Source organism: Cnephaeus nilssonii (assembly GCF_951640355.1).
Source record: "Cnephaeus nilssonii genome assembly, chromosome: 20".
In the NCBI taxonomy this organism is placed as follows: Eukaryota; Metazoa; Chordata; class Mammalia; order Chiroptera; family Vespertilionidae; genus Cnephaeus; species Cnephaeus nilssonii.
Window position 1 is genome coordinate 11,053,666 of NC_137091.1, and position 27,537 is coordinate 11,081,202.

Genomic DNA, 27,537 nt, shown 5'->3' on the forward strand with positions numbered 1-27,537 from the left:
TCTGCCGCCCAACACCTCCGATGTGACTGGATTTGGAGACAGGGCCTTCGCGGCTGCGATGAATGGAAATGAGGCCCTGACTCAACCTGACTGGTGTCCCCACAAGAAGAGGAGAGTGTGACGTGCAGGGAGACACCAGGGGGTGCACACAGAGAGGATGCCGCGGGAGAACCAGCCCGGGCGAGCCGCGAGAGCAGCGCCAGGAGGAACCCAGCCCGGCGCCCGGCCCTGAGCGCCCGGCCTCCGGACGGTGAGAGAATAAACGCCTGTTGCTCCAGCCGCCGGTCCGGGGTCTTCTGTTACGGCAGCCCAAGCCAGTTCAGGCAGTCCACGAGGAAAAAGAATCTGTCCTAAGTGCAGAACTTTAAACCAGTGGAAATGGCGTGAGAAACGCGCAGGGTTCTTTGACTTGGTGAGAAAATAATAATTTTGGAAGAAATTTCGAGTTAAAACGACAGGCGTGTTCCAAGAAAAATCACTTACTGTCCAATTTTTAGTATTCTAATTAAAGCAGAGGTCAGGATCTTTTAAAAGCAATAAGGAGCTCCTTTTATTAACATATACACAAAAGGTCTCAAGATGGTCTTGAGGTATAAAACTATAAAGAGCCCTTTAGCATCCACTCCGTAAGAAATAGCTTTTCAAAGTCCTCTCCATCGCCCTCACTACCACTCAGGGGAGAGGCTGGGGTGGCACAGCCAACATGAGCCCACGGAGAAAAGGAAGCAGAGACGGGAGGACAGTCGGGCAGCCCCTGGCGCAGGCTGGCAGACGGCAGGCGGCGGCAGGCACCAGCGTCCTTACAGTGGAAGCCGAGGCCGCTCTGCAGAGCGCTGCCCGCCCCTGGCGTGGCGGGCTGCAAACCCGGGGCCCTGTGAGGAACCAGGTTTGTCCAGTGGAACGTTCTGGCTATTCTGTAAACCTGCACTGCCCACCGAGGCAGCCACAAGCCACACGTCACTCTTAACTACTTGAAATTTGGCTCGTGTGACAGAGACACTGGCTGTTGTGTGTTTTTTAACTTGATTAAACCTAAATAGCCACGTGTGGCTTATGGCTGCCAGGCTGGCCTGGCAGGTGGGGAACATTCCCTGTTGCTCTCGGGACCTGGGAACCCAGGCACCAGGCACCCGTGGGCGTGCTCACACGGACCGGCAAGGCCACACACTCTCCACCGCTAGTCAGTGCTTGGAAAAAGCATGCGGGACTGTAAGTGTCATAATTGGGTCACAGTCTGAAGGGGGCTCCTTCCCATCTGTGAGGCTGAGCAGCAGCCTTTGAGCTATTTCGGTAGCAAAGAGATGCACGTTCTAATCCCTTTCCTGCCCCATCAAGGTCAGGAACAGGTTCAGTATAGGATGCACGCAGCCTGAGATGTGGATGCTGTGCGCAGTCGGAAAGTCATTGTTTCTCTTAAGAGACTCATTTGGGCAACCAAGGAGGTGTTAGCGCAGAGGGGACAGGGGGGCCTGCACACAGGGCCGAGGACAGCAGGGGATGGCCACTGTGTCCCGCTACCGTTGTCAGCACCACAGGCCCCTCCCCTTGGGTGAAATCCAGGCACAGAACCCCAACTCCAGCCCAGGAAACACACCCCCTCACTGGCTCGCAATCCACGTGCACCTGAGAGTCAAGTTTCAGACCTTCAGGTCCCCTGGAGACCCCTTCCCCAGGGGGCTTGGCATAAAGGTGTCACTAAAACAGCACTTGGTGGGACATGACGTTCTGTCTCCTCTGAGGATCCCTGTCTTTCTGGGCCCTTTGGCATGCTCATATCCTTAAACAGGGGACCCCCAAGGCTCACCATCAACACACACACACACACACACACACACACACACACCACGCGGTCTCTCCGATTCCAGTAACCGCCAGCAGGAGCCTTTCTTTTCTTCTTTGTCGTGTCACTTGGTGTCACCCTCCCTAGCAGGGAGTGGGCGGCGCGGGGTGGCCGAGGGCACACAGTAGGAGCTACCCAAGGGGCCGGCGTGGGAGACCCTCTAAAGCCTCCACCAAGAAAAAGGCTAACCGGCCCGGCAGTGTGTGCCATATCCATGCCAGCACATAGGGCAGTGTGGGCTCCAGTTCCACCTACTGAAATGAAACAGAAAACCCAGGGAACTCGGGTCATCCCGTCACAATAAACCAACTGTGAACGGCGGAGCTAGCCACGAAAGCGTGGTGAGTGAGAGTCACTGACTGGAGCTGCCGCAGCCGCGCCTCGGGTCATGTGTCTCTGGAAGGCGCAGACTGCGTGCCAGTGCTCGTCTCCCTGGAGAAGATGGAGAGGAAGGAGATGAGATGTGGACGCGGGTCCCATCGCCAGGTGACCAGCCTGGTGGTGTCACAGGCTCTCTGGGGGACCCCCCCCAGCCCCGGAGCACGGGACAACAGTGGAACAGCACCCTGCACACGCCCACCTTCCAGCAGACCAGGCCATTAGCATACCCTGCAGAGAGTGGGCAGTAAAGTTCAATTGCCCTTAATTACCCAGTTCAAGAAGGCTGCTGGATAATGGCTCTCGGGTTTCTTGCCTGGCATCCACGTCATTTCCCCGACTCTGACTTCATTATGTCCCTGACTTAGAGGCAACGGCTTCTGCAAGGTGCCTTTCCGTCACAGGCGCCGAAGTGCCCGGGGAGGCTGGGCCATCCCTACACAGGTTTCTTATGTGAAGAGTCAGATCCCCGGCTCCCACACAGGCTGGAACATGGGTGTGTGGGAGGTGTGGGGTGTGGGGTGTGAGGCGGGGGAGAAGAGGACACACTAGCACATATTAGAGGAAGGACTAAGATGAGAAATATGTAATCAGAAGCCATCGCAATTACAAATGCAAATGAGCAGGCAATTGGCACTGACCTTTGTAGATTGTTAGAGGACTAATTAAGGCAAATCAGGAACTCTATCCACCAGGAAAACAAGGCAGTGTACGCCCGGAGAACCACTCCTGTCCTCTTCACGTGGATGCAAAACGCAAGCGAATCAGACAGTAATCAAACTATGTGTGCCGGGCACCGACGAGTAGAAAACCATCTCCATGAACAAAAGCAACCAAGGCACACCCCATGGTGTATCAGGAGCGACTCGGCTGAGGTCTCTGTCGATGAGGTTCACCAACGTTTGAGCTCCTTTAGGTTCCATACACGTGAGCAGATGCCGCCCACGAACCAGCCCGATATGCCAATTACTGACTTTGCTTAGAATGGTTACTTTTAAAGCTTTAAGGAAATACTTTAAGAAAACGGAATCAACCTCTACATTATTCTGCAAATTCCCTTTTTCATTTAACAATATGTTCTCTTTCATTTGATACACAATGGTCTCTCTTCATTCTTGCATATAGTAAAGCACCTTTCTAAAAAAGCACACTGATGCTTACAACCCTTGGCCAAACAGCCCTTCAGTGGGGAATGTATTTATTACAGATAAAGTCTATTTCCTTCATTCCTCCATAAGGGCTTGAAATCCAGTCACCCCGATTTATTCTGATGCGCTTTTACATCGAACTTCTCCAGTTAGAAATCCATCACCCCATGCCTTTCCCACGCCCCGTTAACAAGATGTACAGTAAAAAGGGAAGAAAAAAAAAAAGAACATAACTTTGGTTTTATAAAAACAATACTTCAGGATTACAGAACTGGCCACACATATTTTATTGCTATGAGAAAAATCACACTGAAATTGCTTATAACTTAGCTATTTACAAAAAAAAAAAGTAATGTAGTTCCTGTTTAGAAGGCAGCCTTAGGCCAATTTGGAAAAATAAAAACAAAATCAAATGAGAAAGTTAAAAACAGTACATGTTCTTATCCTCTTAAGCCTTCCAAGCTAAACAGAACTCCCTGAAAGTTGGTTCAAAAAATGATCCATCGAGCAAAGCTGGTGACTGTTTCAGTACAAGTTGTCACCAAAACCACCTCGTCACCTGGCAAGCCCCCCTGGCCCCAGGAATTCACTACCTCGAGCACCAAAGCTGTGTCATAAGGGGAATTCCGTCTTCTGCGCCAAGCAAGAGTCTCCGGCTCTCTGAATGAGCGTGCCTTCGGTAAACCGAGTCACCCTCCATTTGCCGCGAATGCCTGAGCTGGTGCCTTAACCACTGTATCCACGCCTAGAACTCAAGAGTCTTGTACACAGTAGGCGCTCAGTCAAGAATCGCTAATTACATCTGTGCAAAGTTTTGAAATTTATGTCCACATGAAGGAAAGAGCCGTGAAGGCAAGGGTGAGCGAGAAAACAGGAGGCGGCGGCGAGAAGGAAGGCTGAGGACAGAAAGACCAAGGGCCTCTTGTGCCCGGGCACTGACAGAATGAAATTACCTACACTCCCCCTCCCCCCCCCGCACCCCCCTCTCCCACCAGAAACGCCTCTTAAACAAGCACACAGGGAGCTGATCCTCCCCACGACCCACCTCCCAGAGCTTCTGGTGCCCGGGGAGGTAAACAGCAGCTGCCCCGTAACAGGCCTACTGGCCAGGGAGGCGGCCCAGGACAGGTTCCTCTACCTCCCCTGTGCGTGCGGACGGCGTGGAAAGACCAACTCCCCGCACAGTCAAGGGACCACTTGGTCTTGGAAAATAACATGCAAGCCAATGATCTGAAGACCGGGATGCAAAAAAGTAATAATAACGGGGGGTGGGGAAGCCTCATCTGGTTAGGCTCCTCTGTTCTCTGAGATGTGTCCTTCCAAGCCGTGTCTGAAATGAGAAGGCCCATGCTGTGTTTGTGTGTGTGTGTGAAGCATAACCACAACCACCGTCACACGAGGTAAAGACAAGGCAGTAGAGGGCCGGCCTGCCCACTGAGGTGAGGGTGAAGCTTGCCCACAGGCAGGACCACGCAGGGGCGGATGGCCTAGTCACGAGCACACTGCTGGCCGCCAAGACTTGGCCCTGCGGTGCAGGCCAGGCCGAGACGCTGCCTGTCTGGGGCGATGCGGCCAGTGGCAGGTGTAAGTCCTGGCCACGACCAGCTGTGAAGGCCCAAGAGGATCGTCGCAATTCCTCCTCCTGCACATGTACATGTTCATGGCGACTGACAGGCTAGATGGTGAGCTTGCCTGACTGGAAAACATGTTGGCTGATGTTAACAAGTAATATGTGAGAGGGAGACATTTTTGTCATCACAGGGAAGGACCTATCCGAGAGTTCGCGCCACGAGCCTCAGCAAGGGAAGCCCCAGCGCCTGCGGAAGGCGACAGGAGCCCGGGCGTAAGGTCCTGAGCTCAGAAAAGGAAAGGAAGTTCTTTCCGATGGCTTCTGGGTAAAGCTTTCAGGAATGTGGACAACAGGGAGGAAGGAGAAAGAACGCGCTCATTAACTTAGCATCGGAACACCAGAATCGAACACTCCAGACAGCGCAACCTTGAACACACGCGCAGCTTAGAGTCAGAGCAGGCCGGGCTCGCAAGGTGCTCCCAACTCCCTCACGCTGCAGGAGCGGCTTTTCTGGCTGAAGATTACGGTTCTCATTTTTCTGTTGGAGAGGAGAAAACGGGATGTTTTATGAAGTCTGTGGGTAAAATCTGAAGTTGACGACCTTCCACTTAATGCCATGTCACAACATCCTTTTTCTTCGAGACATTCTTTTTAAGATTTTGATTTTGAGAGAGAGAGGAAGGGAGAGAGAGAAACATCGACATGAGAGCAAAACACTGATCGGCTGCCTCCTGCGCGCCCCTGGGGAATGAGCCTGCAACCTGGGCGGGCAGGTTCCCCGACCAGGAATCAAATCAGCAAACCTTCAGGGCACTGGACGGCGCTCAGCCAACGGAGCCACACTGGCCAGGGCACCGAAGACATTTTTTCAAGAAGTTTTAAAGAGCCAATCCCTTGGGAGGAGAGGTGGAGAGGAAATATTTTAAGATGAGTTTTCTTAACGAAGTTTCCAAAACAGCACCGAGTTACTGTTAATGTCAACAGGAACATCACCTAATCATTTGCCTCTTTGTCATTGGTAAGGAGGATGAATTTAGCCGGGGTGGGGGTGGGGTGGGGGTGAGGGTAAGAGGGGTGCAGGGTGGGGAGGGAGGTGGGTAGAGACCAAAAACATGACTGCGGGCCGAAGACAGTACAAAAGGATTTTGAAATACAGAGAGGAAGTCTGTCACCCAGACCACAGTTGCTCATACACGTCGGGGGAAAGGAACCCTAACGCGCATTACACGAGAGGAACCCAGAGGCGATGGTGCAGGAAGGCCACTCCAGCGCTCCGCACAAAGAGAAGCGCTACGTTATGAAACAGGGAACTGTTTGTTCCGCCCACAGACCCCGGCTGAAATGGCAGCTGTACACTATTTAGTTTGGGCACCTCATTAATAAAAAGGGAATTCTGAGCCGAGTGAAAGAAAGAATTGAGGGGGGAGGGACCAGCTTTTAACAATGACGTAGGCAGAGCTGGCAAAAAACACACAAAAACATTAAAAAGAAAAACCCCAGCCCTGAAATAAAGAGGTGGAGGAAGGAGACTCCTAGGAAGTGACTGGGCAGTGGACTAATGGGGAGTGGCAGGGGCAGCCAGAGGCCAGGTGCCCCAGTGGGGACTGGGGACCCCACAGCCAGATGGCACAATGGTCTCAGTCTCCGGGCACAGACTGTCCTTGGGTCCCGGGCCCCGTCCCTTGCTCCGGAGAGCAGCCCCCCCACACACAGAGCGATGGGGTCAGACAGGAAGCGAAGTAGACCCCATGGGTTAAGGCGGCGGGACTTTAACCAGAGCAGGAATTTGAAAGACACGTGGGAGGAGACAGTCTTGCAGGGAACGACAAGATTATCCTGGTGCCCAACAGCACCTTCCTGACACACCGGCTCACACCGGCTCAGGGCCGCGGGCCTTGCCGCTGTGATAGGAAACCGGAGCCACTGCAGTGAGGGTGGGGGGACCCTCAGAGGGGGTGCCGCCTGTCACACGGGAAATCAGTGCCCCTTATGTGGAGAAGGGGGTGCAGTCAGAGCGGGGTGACGGGGACAGGAGCAGGTGGGCAGGGGTCTGGGGGCTCTGGAGGGGTGCCTCCAGGAGGAAACGCGGCCCCCAGCACAACTGCTAACAGCAGGGCCTCCAGAGATGGGGAACTGTCATTCTGGGAGGCTGAGCCATGAATTAATCATAGGTACCTAGAAAACCAGGGAAAACAAAAAGTTGTACAAGTAGGTAAATGAAATTATAAAACTCTACACGGCTCAGCTGTGATTAATATTTATAGAGTTAGAATAATGAAAACACTGAATATTAATAAAACCCCAAATTATTATTTAATCACACTGGAAGACAGAGGGAGGAGAGGACTGAGCGTGTAGGGGCCTGGGGAGTGGGGGGAGGGGGAATCTGGGGGGGGGCGAGCAGGGAAGTGTAGTGCAGAGTGCACGCGTGTGTGTGCGTGCGGAGCATGGTGTGTGTGTGTGTGTGTGTGTGTGTGTGTGTGTGTGTGTTTGCAGGTGGGGAGTGTGTGAGTGGGTCCAAGTGAGTGGATCTATAGAATGCCATGCTAGTGAAATCGCCATCTTCCAGTGTAGAAAGCCAAGAGATTCCTTAAACTTGGAAAAAAAAATCAAAAATAGTAATAGAAGCATGTCAATCAATATGGAAACAAGTAACACAAATCCAGCTAAAACCTGAAAGCCATTGCTCAGGGGAACGTGATGAGGGAGGGTCACGCCATTTTTCATAAGGGCTGCGTAATTTTTGCCTTTAGAAGCTCTACAAGTGTGCAATTTGATAGCGTTAAGATTAAAACCACTCAGCCCCGATGGCTCCGTGGCGGAGAGGGAGCTGCAGGTGGTGGAGGGAGAAGCGTGGCCCTGAGTGCCCCTCTGGACCAGGTCGATCAGCAGCGAGTCATTGGGAGGAAAGTGTGGACAGGACATCGTGAGCTCAGCCTGCGAGGCGGCACCAGGGAGAACCCGGAGCTGCTTAAAGGGCCCTTGGCAAGGCCAGGAGAGCCAAGCTTCCAGAGGCTGGGAGCCAGGGCCGGGCCCAACCTGGGGGATGCCAGCGCGTGGGCAGCCGGAGGAGCAGGAGGATGAGGAAGGAACACACCTGAGCACCCAGAGCAGGGAGGGAGCTTCGAGACGGGGCCAGGCAACAATTTCAAAGACCACAGAAAGGGGAGAGTCGGGCCAGCAGGGAGCCCCTCGGGGGGGGGGGGTGGTAAACCCAAGGCCCAGGGGGCCCTCTCCAGGGCGGTCTGATGACAGGAGGACACAGACCAAGGCGGCATGAGACGCAGTTGGAGATGACCCGTGAGGACAGGCCTTCCAGAGCCCTGCAGCTTCCCCCGGAGGGAGGCAGAGAGCGGGTGCAGGACTACGGGAGGGCCTTTGCTTTACTGTTTCTCAAGTGGCAAGCGACTGTCCTGTGCTTCCAAGTTGAGAGAAAGGGATGAGAAGTCTGAAAACACAGCAGAGGGGTGATTCCAGCGAGCGCGGTCGCAGGGGGGTGAGTCACAGGGGGAGGCCGGGGGTGCAGGGAAGGTGACTGTGGGGCGAGCTGACAGGACGGGAGGTGGAAGGCTTGGCTCCGGGAAGTAACAGGCAGCACTGAGTCACGGGGCAACCGGGGTTGCTTTCAAATATAATAATAATGTTTATAACCAGTCTTTGTTTGGATCCTACCTGAAGCTATTCCTCCCAGATCAGACGTGAGGCCCTGACTGTCCTAACATCGAACAAGACATAGCTTGGCACTTGCGCGATGTACAACGTGAAGCAATATGCTGCACCCAGTGTGTACCAGACAGTGTGGGGGTGGGGACAGAGCAGCTGCTGGCCGGCTCCCCGGGCAGTGGCTGGTGATACCAGAATCAAAGTGGTCCTAAGTTCCTTTTTAAAAAAGCAACAATCCATGCATGTTCCTTCCAGAATACAATGGCCGCCTGTGCGGTCAGCCGCAGGTGCGAGGCGTGGGCCTGCTGCACCCACCGACCCGACGGAGGCCGCACACAGGTCGGCATCTGGCCCACCCAGGCCTCCGGGCCGGCGAGACCACTCACCTGGGTCGGCGGACGGGCACCTGCGGATGGTGAAGATCTGCCCCAGGTCCTCGTCCTCCTCGGGGAGGCCCTTCTGCAGCCGCTGCAGCTTGCGCAGGCTCTCGCTGCGCTGGTGCTTCATGGAGCGCACGTGCTGGATGAGGTTCAGCTTGGCCTTGGTGGAGTAGCTGCACAGGACGCAGTGGTAGTAGCAGCTCTCGCCCTCCACGCTGCTCTCGTGCTGCTGCAGGTGCTGCCGGGGCGAAGAAGACGACACGCCTGGGGTTAGCCACTCAGAGCCCATCACCGCCCCAAGCCCGCCGCCCTGAGCCCGCCGCCGCCCTGAGCCCGCCGCCCCGAGCCCACCGCCCTGAGCCCGCCACCCTGAGCCCGCCGCCCTGAGCCCCGCCGCCCCGAGCCCGCCGCCCTGAGCCCGCCGCCGCCCTGAGCCCGCCGCCCTGAGCCCGCCGCCCGCCCTGAGCCCGCCACCCTGAGCCCGCCGCCCTGAGCCCGCCACCCTGAGCCCGCCGCCCTGAGCCCGCCGCCCTGAGCCCGCCACCCTGAGCCCGCCGCCCTGAGCCCGCCGCCGCCCTGAGCCCGCCACCACCCTGAGCCCATCGCCATCCTGGCTGCAGCCCGATATTATTCCTTAGACTGAGAGGCTTAGAGGGTTTGTTCTGTGTACCCTCCCCGACCCCCCCCCTCCCCTCCGCCCCACGGTGCCTTCTCCAGCAGTTCCCCGAAGAGAAGCAGCAAGCTGCTCGCATTCCTGTGTCCCCCAGCGTCCCCTCCCCTGTGGCTCTTCACGGGCTGGGAATGCGAATGGATTGGCCCTTTCTCAGCATATCGTGTTCCTGGCCCAGTAACGAAAGGTCCCCTTCCTTTCTCCAAAGCGGCCTGCCTTATGGAGATCAGGTCAGCAAACAGCAGCCCGCAGGCCAATCCCACCTGCTGACTACTTTTGTAGATAAAGTTTTAAGGGAACACAGCCACGTGCGTGACACGAATCGTCCAGGGCTGCTCTGGAAACACCACAGCTGCATGGTGCCTGCAGAGACGGGAGGTCCTGCAGGCCTAAGACAGAGCTGCCTGGCCCTCTGCAGCGCGCGTTAGTCTAAGGACAGCCCAGGTCAGCGGCCTGTACAGCTCCCCACCGAGGTCAGCAACACAAGCCGAGGAAGAAGGGCGAGTGTTTGTATTAGGAACTACAGTCTATTGGGAGAACTAAAAAAAAAAAGACAGAAACATAAATTTCTCCCCACTAGTTCCCTGCCAACATCTCAAGGTCATCCGGCTTCGGCACGGACGGTCACACGGCACTCTGTGTGGTGTCTGGGGGCACAGCACTGATTCCAGGGCCCGGGAGCCCACGAGCTGGCGGGAGGCGGCTCACGCAGGGTTAGAGTCGCGGGTGCAGAAGAGCAGACCCGGACGTCCATGCCTCAGAGGGGACAACGATTTTCCAAGGACGACATTCACAACATTTCATGCCTCCTTGAGAATGAAAAAGCAATGGGCCCTTTCTGGGAGCGGTGAGGGAACGGACATGCTGGCTCTGGGCGCACAGAAAGGCCACCCCCGTCACTCCCAAAGACCCGTGGGAGGGAGACGGCCGCTTCCCTGCGGGGTACACCTAGAGCAGGGGAACAACTCCGAAAAGCCTAAGGGACTGACCCACGCTAGCCAGCCGGTCTGTGGGAAGGAGAGAACCACACCCTGACTCTCGGCATCCTTGTGGAGGAGGAAATTCAGATGATGGACGCGTCTAGTGTGTTCGTGTCACCACCTGTCCCTCCCTCCCTCCTCGCCCACAGCCCCACCCCCAGTCCCGGGAGCCGGTCCGAGTCCCTGCACAGAGCACACAGCAGGTGTCTCGGAAGTCACCTTGCTGCTCCCCCGCCTGCCCCGCGCCGGCCCCGTTCGATGCACACACCCTGACAACCGTGTCTGGGCCGGGCGACAATAAGACCCCGAGAGAGCAGAGCAGTTGGAACGCCCGGCCCGGGGCCCAACACTGACAATACCCAGGGCCCCACCAGCACCTCCTATCCAATGGCGCGGCTCTGAGGCTCATCTGCGCACAGGCGCACGTCCAACGCTCACCAGACAGTGTGAACGTCCCAGGAGCACGTCTGCACCTTCCTGGGAGAGGCAATATGAATACGCCAAGTACGTGTTGTAGAAAACTCACTGTGTGTCGGGGGGGGGGGGGGGGGAGGGGGCAAGGCCCTCCATCACGTACACGGGCGCAACTAGTCCTCAGGTAGGAGCGTGAAGGGCTCTCCAGGTGCCGACAGAGAAAATCCCTTCCCCACTAAGGGGGTGAGTTCACACAGCTGAGTGCAGAGCCTTGGAACTTGCTAACGTCTCCACCAGTAACAGCTACTCAAGTGCCAGGTCCCAACCAGAAGGAGTTCAAAGCAGGAGTGAGCTCAATGTTAACTTGTTCAAGAAATTGCAACAACTTAAAATAAAAAGCTACTTTTCTTGAAATAGATTTGAGCTGTTTTGCCAGGCCGGAGTGGCTCAGGGATTGAGTTTCGTCCTGTGAACCAGGAGGTAACAATTTGATTCCTGGTCCGGGCACATGCCCGAGGAGCGGGCTCGATCCCCAGTGTGGGGCGTGCAGGGGGCAGCCAATCAATGATTCTCTCTCATCATTGATGTTTCTCTCTCTCTCCCTCTCCCTTCCCCTCTGAAATCAATAAAAAGAAAAAGAAATAAAAACATTAAATGTGAGCTGTTTTATCTTTTCTTGGTTTATCTTCAATTTGCCTCCTCTGAGACGAGGCTCCTTGCCGAGAACTTCAGGGGGATGAGCCGCACCGAAGCACTGTGTTCCCAAGGCCACAGCCCTTCCTCCCAGGAGAGGGCCTGGTGGACGGATATAAGGAAAGGGATGAGCGTGGGACGGAGGAGCAGGCGCCAGGGACTGCGGTCCTGGTCACCAAGAATTACACTTATTAAAGCCTCAACAAAAACTGCCTGAATGAGAGACAACAGGAGAAATAGCCACGGAACCCAAAGCACCAAGTTCCATGGAGGGACTGTGGTGAGACCAAAAGTCTGCAATCGGAGCAAGAACAGTACGCCTGACCCCCAGGTCCCAGCACCTTCCCAGGAAACAGGACTTCCTCCCAATAAGGCACTGATTCATTTGTAAACATCACGCTTTAACATGGATGCGGGGGTTCTTTCAGAAATGGCTGGGGTTTCTGACCTCAGAGCCAGAAGGAAGGATACCACGGCCAAAAGGAACTGGGCAGAAGTCAAGATATCGAGTGTCTTTTGCCCGGATGCTCGTGGGCTCCCGGGGGACAGCGCTGTAAATCCTAACGACATAAACATCACACTGCAGGCGCTGCTTTCTCAGCAACTGGCACGAGGAGGATGCTCCAGAGCCAGTCTACGCTCCAGCTCATGGTGGCAACTGGCACTCTCTGTGCGGCCCCGGACTCTCTGATCTGCCACCGAGAGCCACTTGGGAAGGGAGACGGGCACCCCCCGCAATGGGGAAGAAGAGAGGAAGGAGGGCAGACAGCCATGGCCTCTCCCACGGATCCTGGTCTAGGGAGCCTTTAGGGTCCTCTCTCAGAGACTCGCACAAAAGCCTCGTTCAAAATTCCAAGCTTGTGTTTGCACGTCAAGTTCATTCTCCAAGACACACACACACACACACACACACACACACACACACACACACAGAACAAACTATTGCTCAGCTGCCAGGAAACACCTGCTTTTAAAGGTGACATCCCAACCCAACCTGCACTCACCACCCGAGTCTCCTGCTGCTGACCTGCATGTGACAGATCCTGTTCTCACCACATTCTGTAAGTTCTCACTCGGTATTTCAAAGGCTGTCCATCCTGGTGCAAACAGGGACCCAACGCTCGCAGCAGGGTCCTGACCTCTGTGACCTCCTCCACACCATCTGGTCATTTCCCAGGCCATGAGGGGGTCAACGCCCTGACCCTGTTGGCCAGATGCCCTCTCCCTCCCGAGCAGCACTGGCCCCCGTCCCCAGAATTCCACCTTTGGAAGCAGCTTAATGAGAAGCAGCAGGAGGGGGTGGGGCTGGAGAGGCCCAGGAGGACTCCACTGGGCAAGCTGGTCAGCCAAGGACATGCTCTCCCTGCAGAAGCGAGTAGATGTTTTCATTTGGAGAAGGAGGGAGAATAATTTGTTCCTGACCCAGCTAATTAGAATACCCTCAGTTGGGATCACAATGTATTTAATTAAAGTCACTGTAATATATGAGGAATCCACCACGGCCCAAACCCCAGTGGAGCATCCACGAAGGCACTGCCTGCTTTTGGAGTTCCTGCTCTCCTCACTAGGATGGGGGTGCTTCTCCCACGCGAACCCTCCACCCCCAGTCCTCTTGCCCCCGATCACAGAGCCGCTCCATCCCGGGCGGGGGACCCAGGTTTTGTTGAGCTTTCTCCATTTCTTTTACTCCGTGTTCAAGATTCCTCTCTGCTCACCTCTGTCAGGTCGGTTGTATAGTTTAAAAAAAAAACACACAACACAAAGGACACCACCAACTGTGGTTCGTGTGCTGTAAGGTGTGGGTGCTGCTTTAGATCCAAAGAAAATGGCTGCTGAACCCACTGGGCAGGGTCTGGTTTTTGGTTGATTCTAAGGGTCTTCAGCACATTAGACACTACACACACACACACACACACACACATACACAGAATTGTCCCACCCCAGGTGCTGAACCTGCAGATGATGAAAATAGTGGCAGCAGGGACTTGGGAGGACATTCTAAGGAACATGAGGGGGGCAATTCTTTGGCTGGAATACCAATCCTATATAATAAAAGGCTAATATGCAAATTGACCAAACAGCGGAACAACCAGTTGCTATGACATGACTGACCACCAGGGGGCAGATGCTCAATGCAGGAGCTGCCCCCTGGTGGTCAGTGTGCTCCCACAGGCAGAGTGCCGCTCAGCCAGAAGCCGGCTCATGGCTGGTGAGTGCAGGGGCGGTGGCAGGAACCTCTCCTGCTTCCACAGCAGCGCTAAGGATGTCCGACTGACAGCTTAGGCCCTGCTCCCCACATTAGTTGGACTTCCCCCGAGGGCTCCCAGACTGCAAGAGGGCGCAGGCCGGGCTGAGGGACCCCCTAAGTGCACAAATTTCATGCACTGGGCCTCTAGTGTGAGAATATACCACATGCTGGACCAGGGAAAATCACTGACTCACTCAAAAGGGGGCAATGAAATACTACTTGGCCCTAAGAAAAGAGGAAACCTTCCCTTTGCAGCCACATGGATGAACCTGGACAGTATTGTGTAAGTGGAATAAGCCAGTCAGAGAGGACAGGTACGTGTGATTTCACTTGTATGTGGAATCTAATGAACAAAATAAACTAGCAAATAATGCAGAAACAGACTCACAGATACAGAGCTGTCCGAGGGGAGGGGACTTGGGGGGCTGGGTGAAAAGGGCGAAGGGATTAAGCACAGGAATAAAAAAATTCACAGGCACTGACAACAGTGTGGTGATGACCAGAGGGAAGGTGGAAGGAGGAAGGCAGAAGAGATAAAGGGGGATCAATGGCGAAGGAGGAGACGTGACTTGGGGTGGTGAACACGCTGTACAATATACCGATCATGTGTTATAGGATTATACACCTGTAGCCTATATAATTTTATTCACTAATGTCACCCTAAAAATTCAATCATTTTTTTTTTAAGTTAGCATCTGCCCACAAAGTAATCAGGAAGCAGGGCCAACTAGTCAATGGAGGCAGGAAGATCCACCCGGGTACAGGAGAGTGGCAGCGAGGCCCACCCAAACGCACACAGTCCCCCCCCACCATCACCGCCCATCGCCTGAGGTCTCTGTGACCCCCACCCCCCGTTCACGGGCTGGTTTAAAAGGTGCCTGCCGAGCGCTGGGTGCTGTGAACTGCAAAGGACAGTCCTTCCCACTGAAAGAAACGTCTGCACGGGGCAGCGGGCTCTACGTTCGGAAAGCTCCAGGCCAATAAGAAGCAAGCACCCCGTTTGGCCCAGACACAGAAGCAGGAGAGCACCCAGGAACCTCTGCTTCTCCGAGGTGCCGCCGTCCTGCCGGAGCAGCCTGTCCTATCCTCCTGGCAGCAGCGAGGAGTGTGACCCACAGGAGGTGGGCGCCCCGTGCCGGCAGTGACCGGGGCCGTTCCCGCACCCCTTTCAGACCCTGCTGGGCTCCTTATCTTTGAAAATGCTGGTCCCGTCGTGGTTTAGCTGAAGGTGACACCCTGTGCTCCTGACCTGGGCACAGATCACACCTTCCCTCGGGGTCTGCAGCCGAGAACTCGGAAGGGAAACGCCCTTTCCGTAGTGACAGGCCCCTCCAAGAATTAGCCTGGCATGTAAGGTCGGGAACAAAAAGCAAATGAATAATTTAAAAAGGAAGGAAAGAAAAAAAAGGCAGCCATGTTACTTTGTGGGACTCGACACCCCATTAATATGTTACCCTCGTTCACCCTGGCCAGGGCCTGAAAGTCAGAGAGACGAGAAGAGGGCTCTTGTTAGAAAAATAATTCATCGTGAAAATCAAAAAAATGTGTTCCTGCTACTTGTTTCCCAGGAAAACTAACCAACTTCTGTCAGAGGACATTGATTTCTATAAATCTGGAGGGGCCGGCTCTCTCCTCCTCCCCAATAGGAAACTTCTAACATCTGGCTCTTCATGCATGGAATGTAAAGTATCGATCAGCGTCTGTTAAAGCCTCCTTTGAAAGCAGAAACGGACAGCGTGCATTCTGACACGCACCGGCCTGACAAATGGAACTTCTTGGGGAATAGCACCTGTTCACAGGGACGCCGCACACCCACGCCTCCCACACTTTTCGGTGCACACAGTGCATGTCTATTCCAAGAGCAAATGGAAGGAGGAAGCTCTTTGATGGGGTAACGCTGCTCCGAGGCATCTCTCCGAGCCAATGGGCTACCCCGGGGATGCCAGACCTCTCTCTCAGAGCAGAGAAGCGCCCCCTCCCGCCCATGGGCACCCAGCAAGGCTCCCGGGAGGTACCTGTTGGGCTCTGACTGGAATCCAGGCCAGGGCAGGTGGAAGGGCCTCTCAATCCATAAAAGGAAGGTCCTAGATCGGGATGTCTCCGGAGGCTAAACCGCCACCCCCAGCGTGCCGAGGACTCAGCTCCGCCCCTCAGGCCAAGGACTGTGAAAACCCCACTGCCACGCCCAGGGAGGAGGGACGGGAAGACGCGGGTCCAGAGCAAGTTGGCTGATTCCCCACATCCCACGACTGCGGGGAGTGAGTGAGTAACGGACAGTGTTTCCATGCGCAGCATCCACTCCTCACACCTCCTCTTCTCACTGCAGCCCCACAAGGTGAGCGGCGGCCAGCGCCTGTCCTTGGAGGAACCCAAAGCTCAGAGCGGTCACATGACTCCCCCAAGGCCTCAGGGAGCGAGGAAGAGACAGGACTGGGACTTGGGGCTTGAGGCCAAGGCCACAGCTGCCCAGCTGTGCTGCACTGACCGCAGCGGTGTCTGGGACACAGGACTCCCCAGATCCAGCTGTTCACCTTGAATGCACAAAAAAGGAATTGTTTCAGGTGTAACTCAACCAGGCATGGGGCGGTGACTTTTGTAATCAGTGGCTGGGTTACAGTTCATTTTAATTTTTTAATCAGAGGTGGTGTTCCAGTTCTAAATTTAAAGCCGCATTTCTTAGGAAGGCTTCCGGAAGGTCAGCCTAAATATATATGTGTATTTTCTGTTTAATGCTGGCTTTCACCCACACATGCCCTCATCCTTGGCACATGCTAATTTAGTCCTACTTCCCTGCAGGAGCCCTGCCGATGCCAAAAGAAGTCAGCCCCCACCACGACTTACAGAGAAAGCGAAAGGAAATAAAAACGTTCCCTCAGATCAGTCCACTTTCTGACCTATTTTCCGGTTTCTGGGCCAGGCTCCTTGTCCCGGATCAGGGCATGATGCTAGCTCTCAGTCTCCGCGCTCCGGGGCTGAAGTCAAGACGGCCCCGCCCTGACCTCTTCCCTCCTGTGGATGACATTTCCTGCTTCCAGAGTCTCAATCTGATGCTCCCTTGAGGGAAGGGGGGTAAGTTCTAGAAGGAGAAGTAACGGCATAAATCTGTAAGTACCCACGGGGCGCGTCTGAACACTCTGAATGCGGGCCCCTGCGGAATGCTGATCCCTTCACTTGGCAGATTTCAGCCGCCTCAGCAGGAAAACTCCAGGGGCAGCCGGCGTCCTCCCTAAGGGAGGCCCGTCAGAGCCTGGGGTCACAGGCAAAACCACAGTTGAGTTCCATGATGGCAAATGAAGCATCTAGATATGGGGCTCGGAGGCCGAGGGAGGGGTGTGGGCGCCTAAGACAACCCAGTGGGTCCCGCAGGCTAGCATCAGCCTGACTGGCCTCCAGTAACGACCTGAGAGCGCCCCTTCGCTAGGACGTTCCTCTCTTCACTCTCGGAGACACGACACACTCCTTCCCCAGCACGCTCCAGCTCCCCCAGATTGAAGCCCCACAGAGAAATGAAGGCCACGCACACATGCTACTCTAGCTCGTCCTCGCTCAACTCCGTGTCCAACTGTTGCCGACAACGGTGGTCTAGGCGCACCCGGGATTCAGAGAGCCGGCGGAAGCCCTCCCCTCTGGCGCTCACTCCCTGTGCCACCCCGACAAGTTATGACTGCCGGGCCTCGGTTTCCTCATCTGCAATCCCGGGCAACAACAGAGCCTCCTCACGGCACCACTGGGAAGGTTCAACGAGGTCATTCTCATCAAGTGCTTACTCCGGTGCGGGGTGCACTGAGTCTCGGTAATGAACACGGGGATTATTACTATCATTATCGCCCAAATCAGTTAAGCTCTGGGATGAGGGATGGGAAGGAACATCTACTGAACTCACCCACTTCCTTCCGTTATAACCGTTCTCCCACCCCCCAGCCCCAAGAGGCGCTCCTGGTTGACAGGAACTGTGATCTACAGAAACTGTGACATGGGAAGGATACTGAGCAGCCACGGGGCCGACTTTTTCCTGCTTCAATTTTATTTTAAGTCACTTGCCTAAGGTCCCGCCGCTGGTGCAAGCAGAGTCTGGATCCACACCACAAACCCACGTCCTTCCCACAAAACCGTATCCGCTCACTCTTTGCCCATCAGGGTGCCACACAATGAAAATCTAGGCCCGTGTTCTTTGTCCTGTCTGCCAGCGTCCTGGGTGAGGACCGGGAAGAAAAGGAAACTCAGCTGAGCTGGGTGGCGGACACCTGATCCCCCAAATCTCGCTTATTTGTATCTCTAATCCCATGACAGTCAACCCCGCAGAGAAAACACATGCCTGGTGGTCAAAACAGGGCGTGACTTCATCTGTCAGACGGAGATGCTGGTACCTGCCCGTCCTCCTCAGAGGCAGTTTTAACACCACACGAGAAAACGTGTGAAGTCTTCGGAAGACTGACGGGCGCAGGCAGCGTCTTTCTGCCGTGAGCCCAGGTCTTGCCTGCTCACCTCTGCTCGGCAGGTGCGGCGCCACAGGCTTGGCCAGTGATGCTGACGGCGTTCCAGCCGGCGGCTCTGACTCGGGTTGGCATCGGGGCACCTGGCGGGTTTGCTATGCCACAGGTTTCTGCCTCCCTTGGGCTGGGCCCGACACCTGCAACATGCATTCCTCACACCCTCCCAGGTGACACTAACGCTGTGGTGGGGACCACACTCTGAGAAACACTGCTCTGGCTGTGACAGCAACTCCACGGAACAGAGATCCGACTCAGAACACACGGAGATAGTCCCCGATAAGAAGGACTCTTTCAGGGCCTACAATCTCTGCGCCCACCTTCTCCCACCGAGTATTTCAGACTTGATCCCAAACTGCACTAGATAAATCATGGGACGCCTGCGCACACAAATTCACCTGCTGAATGCAATAGTTGCACGGAAGCAGCTGCCTGCTACCGGCCTGCACCAGATACATCGTAAAAGTCGGGGCTGGCTCTATTCACCTTCCCCGCCCCCTCGCACCTGCGGTCGAGAATTCCCGGGCTGTGGCTGAAGGCGCGACGCTCGGTGCTGGGGCATGAGGCACCCCTTTCTCCTCGCGAGCTCGCATCCTGCGGAGCGCACCTGTCCAGATGTCTTGCTGGACCTGGGCCCGTGGCAGAATGTAAACCAAATACGAGAAAAATAAAACGGCCTTTACAATTCCTCCCACGCTCCTGAACGTTCCGGCTGTGGCTGCTGAGAGCATGACTGTGGTGCTCCAACCCGGAGGCTTTCATGCGCTCCCACGGTCTGCTGACAAATGCCCTCGTCACCTGCCATCCGAGAGACACGGGCGTGAGACAGGGAGCAGCGAGCACACACACGCTGACTTCTTCCTGAGAAGAGGGGCTTAATTTTGATTTCACTTTTCCCTTCAAAGAGGAAAGGGGGAAGTGACGAGGCAGGAGAGGAAAATTCCCTGGAACAAATGCCTCTGACCGCAAGTGTCCTGGCCGCCATCACACTGGACCGCTTCTCCTTACATTCCCTGGGTTTGGTTGAAAGTTGAAGGAAAGAGCGATGCCTGTGGGACTGGGACCAGGGACCAGGAGAGCGAACAGAGAAAAATGCCTCTTGGAAGACATACAGCTGAGCCTGAGTCCAGGCCAGGAGGTGGACAGCCACGTGGCGACAGGGCGTGCGGTTTGGGGAAGGATGACACGGCTAGTTTCTCTGCCCTGCTTTCGGGTTCCCCCACAAATGACCCAGACAAACACCCTGGGCTCTGGGTTTTGCTCTCTTTCCCCCCCCCCCTTTTTAAGTCTCATTAAAAGCTGATATTGTTCGGCCTCAAGATGGAGAGCTCAGCATGGATTTTACTGAACGTTAAATCAACCAGCAAGCGTAGCCAGCAAACTCTGTGGCACTTTAACTTTAAATAATGCAATAATTATTGAATTTCCTTTTTATAACTGAAGTGCTGGAATGTAAACAATGGGGCTGTAATTGCAGGAAGGGGGGATCAATAGAGGCAATCGTTTTCAGCCATGTTAATTGTAAATACAATTGCTCCAAGATGTCAGCCGTGTTCTTCTTGCTCCCAGAATCATCCTAACAGATGACAGAGTCCAACTTTCCCATTACAGCTGTTCGTTCCTTTAAGAGGTTCTCAATCAGATCTGATCAATCTGTCAAGGTAATGCATGGAGTAAGTAAGACTCTTCCAAACACAGGCTCCCAATCAATAGCCCGGACCAGCTTAATGAGGTGGGGCTCCGGCCCAGAGGGAGGGCGCAGCCCCCAGCTCGCGCCTGGGTTTGGCAGGCCGGCCTCCTCGCAGGGCCCTGATAAACAGATCAGCCCGTAATGAGGACATTAGTTATGCATGCTTCAGCAAGCAGCCAGGCACCCGTCCCTAGGGACAGACGGACAGAAAACAAAATAGATTAACAGAAAACAATGTGGTGCCAATTTAGGTCTCACCGAAGACTGTCCCCTCCTTCTCCTGCTTCCCTTAATTGTCCGGCAGAGCGGAGGACATCAATTAATCATTCCAGCGGGCAGGCACTCCAAGACCGGAGGGAGCATGGTTGGGCTGAGGGTCTCTGGGCGTCTGCTGGCCTCCCTAGGGTTGTCACTTAATAGGAGCACCCTCATCTCAACACCCTTCCCAGATCACAAGGGGAGGACCCGAAGGGTCCCAGCACTAGCCAGCAGGAGAGGATGGAGACCAGGCTCAATCTAGACGTCCACAGCCTCGCTGGGGGCCCAGGACCAAGCAGGCATGAGTACAAAACGGCCACTCCCCTGGGGCGGGGTTGTTTCTGAGATCAGCCGTGGCCTTGAGAAGATGGCTCCCTCCTGGACAAGGAGACGGAGAGTGAGGGTCCGGAAGCCCACCTCACGGCCCCGCACCTTTGCCAGTCGCAGGGCACGGCCCGAGTGTGAATGCTCACAAGAGCCGCCCAGGGCTGGCTGCACGGGCCTCGGGAGGGCCCGCTCCCCTCGCTCAGAGGTCGCTGTGCATCTTCACAGCTGCTCCTGCTGTGCAAGTTGGCAAGAGCGCCCACTGGGCAAGTCTCAGAGAAAGGGCTACACCAAAGGAACGCCCCACCCGCAGAGCAGTTCCTGTTCCCGGGGACGCGTGGCTCGGAGCAGGGCTTCTCAAAGGGCCGATGGCACCAGCACTCCTGGGAACCCATCAGACCCCACCCGGCCCTACAGGAACGCTGGGGTTTTCACAAGTTCGCCAGCAATTCTGGTGCAGGCGCATGTGACGGCCACTGTCTTAGGCGGTGAGTTGGCAAGCTGGTCCTTTCTGGGTCAGAGACAGTTCAGTGCCCAAGAAATATCTAGAAACCTCGATAGGTGACTGAGGTTTGGATCAAAGCCTACCGACCACCTGCTCCAGAACGGGAGGCCTCTGGGAACAGTGAGCCAGAGGGAGGAGGCCCGTGTGGAAACAGCATCCCACTGGCTGTTAAAGCTCCGGGGGTGGGTCACACGGCTGACTGACTTTTAAACATCAACAGTCTCATGTTGTGAATGAAGTAATGCGCGTAGAGCTGGGTCTTTTCTAGAGGTTCCAGGATGAGCAGAAGATACACACACAGCTGGAGGGATCGGATTCCTCCTTTGTGCACAAGGCCAGCCCTCCTTCCCCCAAAGTCGCTCCTCTGGGCCCAGAGCCTGCCCGCTGCTTCCTTACTGCACTTCCCACTGAGTCACAAGCCACTGCCTCTCCCTCCTGCTCAGCACAGCTCCTGCTCAGTAACAGGTACCTCAGCATCACTGGCACCAAAGTCTGAGTAAACGGTGAAAACCCTGTGATGCTCCATGGTTACTCGTGGTCTTTAACTTGCTGTTCCAGACCCGTCTGGTCTAAATTCCCTTCCTCTCGCTGGGGTTCCAACCCTCCAATCCAGGCCACAGGCCACATAAGGTCAGGCTCCTGGCAGTGCCCGCTTTACCCACCAACCTCCTCGAGGTCTAGGTGTCCGTCCGTCCTGCTTGGAAACCCTCCCGGGCACCCTCTCCACCTGCTGACATGCTTGCTGCACGATCTCAGGGCAGGGCAATGGCACCTCCACCTGAGGTCTTCCCCATCACACCCGAGCCAGGGCTCTGGCTCCTCGCCTCTGGGGTCCACGGCACCAGGGGATCCCCCGTGCCCCCTACAAGCCATTCTTCTGAGCACATGCTGCATGTGACTCCCACATGGGGCTCGGCATGCCTTGAACTGAGATAGGAATTTGGGACTGAGAAAATAAATATGTTTGCTAATATGTATGCTTGTTTAAATAAAATTTTATGGCAGGATATAATTACTATAAACGAGTGTACTTAGTGACTTAAGTTTTTTAGTATCTGGGTCCCCAAAGTACTTATCCCTTCCCTTCTGAATCCGCCAAAATATCCCCCCAGGCAGAGGGGAGCTTAGCCAGTCACTGTCATCTCGCCCTCCCATTTCTACCACAGCCTAGATCAGTGATGGGCAACCTTTTGAGCTTGGTGTGTCAAACTTTGCCAAAAAAATGAGCATAACTCGGGTAGTGTGTCACTTTGAGGAAAAAACTAACTCCAAGACTCTAGTCGCAAATGTTTCATCCTCAGGAGCAGCAAATGTTTCATCCTCGGCATGCGGCCGCGTGTCATCAGAAATGGCTACGCGTGTCAGTGCTGACACACGTGTCATAGGTTCGCCATCACTGGCCTAGATGTATTTACGCAGGTTTAATATTGCTATGCTCTTTTACAACAGCTCTTTTACTATTAAACTGACAACTTTAAACTGTAAGACTCAGGTATACTGAGAACATCTAGAACAGGGTGAGGAACGTCCAGCCCACGGGCCATATAAGGCCCTCGAAATCATTCGGTCTGGCCCTGCCAAGGCATTGGGGTGAGCTGAGTAAATGTTTGGCCAAATATAGCAGGCTAATTTCTAAGCTAATCTTTTTATATGGCTTGAGAATGGTGTTATAAATATCCAAAAGGCCCTTGGCAGGAGAAAGGTTCCCCATCCCTGGCCTAGAACATTTAGAAGATCACAAAAGACGAGGGACAGAAAAATCAACGCCACAGGTGCCTCTCGGGGCGAGTAGCTCATGCTGTCAGAACTATACCACCCCTCTTTACAGGTAACAACAATTAGGCCATATTTCAGTTCTAAACGTAAAATGTCTACCGAGTCGATGGAGTGGTATGATGCTCACACCAGGGAAAGGCAGTGGCTACACAGCGCTCACGGAACACGGGGCCAGCAGCTGGACTCTCCCCAGGCGTCTCAGTCAGGATGAGGACTTTTTTACACACACACACACACACACACACACACACACACACGCACGCACACACTGTATTTTCTTCCCACACTTCCTGTCGGCCTATAAGACCGATGTTGCTGAGAACCGCCGCTGTCTACGGAACTGGTTATCTCTCTCCCTTTCATCAATTTTCAAATTCTGACATCTGCGAGGAAGGGACCATTCCCCGAATGGGCTCAGAAGATAGATGCTGAGCGGTACCGCCCTTTCCGGTTTATGCCCAAACTCCAGCGCTCTGCCTGGAGGGCCAGCCCCTCCCCAGGGACTCCCCGTGGAATGTGGCTGCAAGGCCAGTCAGGGCGACATTTTTCTAAAACCTATTTTTAAGTGGTAAATTCCTGGGAGGTTTCTCATCGGCTAGTTCACATCGACCGAGGCATCCTCTCCTTGCATCCAACAAGTCCCCTCTGCCCGGCAGGCCTGGCCGCGGCGGGACGGGAAGTATCCGCAGCAGGACACCTGCTGGGGGTTCCCCACGGTGCCGAGAACCAGGCGGCACCTTTCCAGGGAAATCTGCGTTCTGGAAAACTGCCCCTAAAACGCCCACTGGGAAAGTGTCTTTGAGCAGAAGCGCGGGTTGAGAGGCGTCTGGGGAAAGATCGCTGTCAGATGGACAGCGATGACGCAGTCCTGCCAGCCCAGGGCACTGGGATGCTCACAGGAACTGTGGTGTCAGCGTTAAGATGTCACTGGCGCGTGGTCACGTCTGGACACACGCCGGCCTGCGGCTACCGTCCTGGATGCAGCCCATCGCTCACCACCACACCGACTGGCAGGTGACGTCTTCTTAAAATCTTTTCTGGAATCTCAAGTCCAGGACCCTGGTCTGTAGGAATACATACTCTAGATACATTTTTAACAGGTGTTTTAAAGGCTTTACATCTTAAAACTTCCCATGACCTTTCCAGATTATTCTATAACAACCTAAGGCTGGAGGCACCAATGACATCCTAGTCCCCTCTTGAGGTAACAGTATTTTTATAGGTCTTCCTTCCAGCTTTAGACTCATTCATTCCCGCCTGTCTGTCCTGCTTCTTGCTTCCTCATCCAACCAATGAGGGATGATTAATCTTCTAACTAACCATCACTTCCATCACTGTCTGCACCAGAGGACGGTTGTCCACTAGGCCACTTAGCACCCACGACTTCTCCTGCCCCAACCTTGTCTCAACCTTGCGTACTGACTCTGGGCGCCTCAGTGGGTGGTGTGTGTGTGTGTGTGGGGGGGGGGGGGGGGTGGCTTGTGCCATGTCCTCCCTTGTCTACTTCCAGTCCAGGTCAGCCAGGTTCTGCTCCTCCTCTGAGTGGCCCATCTCCATTCTAGTTCTGCTCTGCACGCAGAGCCCAATCTCCCAGCACCTCTTTTCCCATCGACGCCCTGAGCGCTGCTTATCCGCTTCATGCATGTGGACTAGTTCCCAAGGAGGCTGGAAGGGCCCTGAAGGCAGGAACCCCGGGCTCTCCTCCTGGACACACAGCAGTGAGGTCGGTCCCCAGCGAGGACACGTGTGGGGTCAGGAGCCTGCAGAGGAGACGCGATTATAAAATGGAATAACACCAGCACACAACCAGGGGAGGCTCTGGCGGGTCAGTCAGTGTCAACACACTTCATAAACGGTCAAGCAAAAAAAAAAAAAAAAAGTTGTCAGGTGATGAGGATCAGGTGGAAGGGGCACTTGAAGACTCAGGAAGTCTTCGCCACCATCTGACTTCATGGGGGTCCTCGGCGAACACAGACGAATCAATGACTTGATCACCTGGTCACGTCCTTTGCTAATGAAATCACCGGGCTTTGCCGGGGAAGCCTGTGGAAGGACTGGCTTGCCTCGGGGTGTGAGTCCCGCCGGTGCCAGCTGCATCCCCGGAGCCAACATGACTCATGAGATGACACAACTGCCAGTGGCAAGTCCCCCTTCTTCCCGTGTCAGGGGTAAAACCCGGATGGCAGACCTCGTGGCACCGTCGTGAGGAATGCGGAAGGCACAGAAGCACTGTCTTTGTAGAGCGCTACGTTACGCAACGTGTAGAGTAACACCCACTGTCTGGGGTTGAGGAAGCATTCAGATTTCCCACCTTTGACAGAGGAACTTGGGTTCTGTGTCCTCCACCCCACAGGGAGGAACACCGCCTGAGGGGGCATCAAGGTTACACGGTTACTCAGAAGTAAACCATCCCTGTAACTGGTCCAAGTTTTACCGAACCTGATAGTGGGACTTCCAACAACGAAAGGTAGGCTTCTTCCATCCCCTCTCGTGGCTGAAAGGAACCCAGGTCTAAGCAGCGAGGGAATAAAATGAAGGGCGAAGAGCTAGGTGGCCATCACCCCGCGCACCTGCCCGCACACCAGCGCCGCTTAGCAGGAGCACGCTGGCAAAGGTCTTGACACCCGACAGCGAAAGGTCAGGATGTGTGTTTTCAGAAAGTAAGATATTTAAACATTCCCTCCGGGACCGTCGGCGTGGAGCTAGCCCTGTGGACACTGTGGGCAGAGTGGACAGGTCCCGGAGGACTGGAGTCTCGTGGACAGAGGAGAGTTTTAACTGGCAGCAACGGGCCAGCCTGTGCATAGGAGCTGTATGACTCTTGGAGTTTTAAAAATTCTTAATTATTAACACTAAAATCTGTGAATTTTTCATGCAACCGAGATTTTCTAACTTTTTTTTTTTTAAGGAGGCTAATTGACTGTCCTGGCTGCACATTCCCTCGTGTCAAAATGTATGCAGAGAAGATGGGGCAGGTGCCCCCCAACCTCGCACCAGCACCATGTCTGACACCCCACAGCCTGTAGGCACTCGGGTTTGTCACCCCTGGGCTGTGTCAAGTGGGAGAGGACGTGGCCTGTGAGTGGGAGCCCAGATCTTCTCGTGCTGAGTCAGGATTCCTCAGGCCACACTGGGCTGCACTGTGAATAACCCAGTACAAAGACCGTCCCCCCCAAAAAACCCAAAAAAAACAGCACCTCCACTTGAACGGGACACCATGGGCAGGAGAGAAGCGCTGGGCTGCCGGGCTCGGGCGATAAAGGAGAGCTCTGGATGGATGTGGCTTCATAGGGGAGGCCAACTCAATTCTGCCCCAGGAGTTAGTATTTGTTAATTGGTAGGAAAAGGTAAAATTAATGAGCACATTAACACAGCTATTTAAAAACAGCGTCCTGTTTCTCCCACTGTAACACACGGGAACCATCAGGACGTAATTGAGGGAAAAGGACACTGTCAATTCTCAATTATCTGCATGAATGCAGCGCTCAGTGACACGGATAATCCAAGTCATTTACATCTGGATTTAGAAAGTAACATCTCTTTCCTTCGGAGAACTCACTTCCCGGTTACAGCTTGCCGGATGTGCCGGGCCCTCGGGGTACCTTCGCGGCCGGGAGCGCAGGCAGGGGCGCTGCTGGAGGTTTCGGACCTGCCCCAGGCAACCCCCAGCAGACAGAGGACGGCTACCAGTCCTGTCGGCCTGACACCCCTGTGCCCGTGTGACTATTTAAACCCATTTTCATAAAAGTCAAAGTTCAGTTTCTCGGTCACACAGCCACGCCCCGGGGGATCGGGAGCCCCTGTGGCCGGGAGCAGCCACGCTGGCCAGGCAGGTGCAGAACCTTCCCCTCGTCGCAGGAAGTTCAGTGGACGGCGCCCAACCCTCGGTCAATGACCACCTCCGGGCTCCTGGATGCAGTGGAATGCTGGGAGGGCGGGGGGAGGGGAGGCGCAGGGGGGGGGACGAAAATGCAGGAGATGCTAGGCTGCCACCTGTGCGGAATCACGGACTCTCGGCGCCTTTCATTTCAGGCCCGGGAATGGAGACTGTCTAGGGAATCACAGAAAATAAGCATTCCAGCCTAAGTGAAACGAGGCTTTTTAATTAACAAAGCAGAAAACGAGTGGATAAGAGGTGAGGCGGAAGAGCCCGATTTTACGCAAACATGTGCCACAGGCACCTGCGCTTAGTGTGGCCACGCCGCCTGGGGCGCGGCCCGAAGGGGAGCCGCGAGCCCGCAGGGCCAGGCGGGCAGGCGCCTGCTCAGGTGCCGCTGGGAGCTGTGTCAGCCCCGTGTCACTTCACATCCTCATTAATTATCCTGAAAGGAGAGGCTTGGTAAACAGCAAGTTAATTAAATTCTCAGATGATGCTAATTTGGGAGGCTTTAGAGACACTGGCAAGGGCAGAGGCAATATAAACGGGACCTGGATGGGTTAGAAGTACGAGTGGAAAATAAAATTAAGCACCGGCTAAACAAACACCACTTTAAAGAAGTCTCACGGAAGA

General features: G+C 54.8%; 1 protein-coding gene across 5 annotated transcripts in view; it reads right to left on the reverse strand.

Annotated features, from left to right (window-relative positions):
• The window catches only part of ZFHX3 (zinc finger homeobox 3), a 246,862-nt gene that overhangs the window by 87,895 nt on the left and 131,430 nt on the right, over positions 1 to 27,537 (reverse strand). For all 5 annotated transcript variants that reach the window (XR_013815205.1, XM_079800262.1, XM_079800265.1 and 2 more), the window contains one exon: positions 8,986 to 9,217. Coding sequence is in view for 4 of the 5 variants with exons in the window: in XM_079800262.1 (XP_079656388.1) it covers positions 8,986 to 9,217 (232 nt within the window). In the remaining variant the exon portion in view is untranslated. The remainder of the gene's footprint in view (positions 1 to 8,985; positions 9,218 to 27,537) is intronic.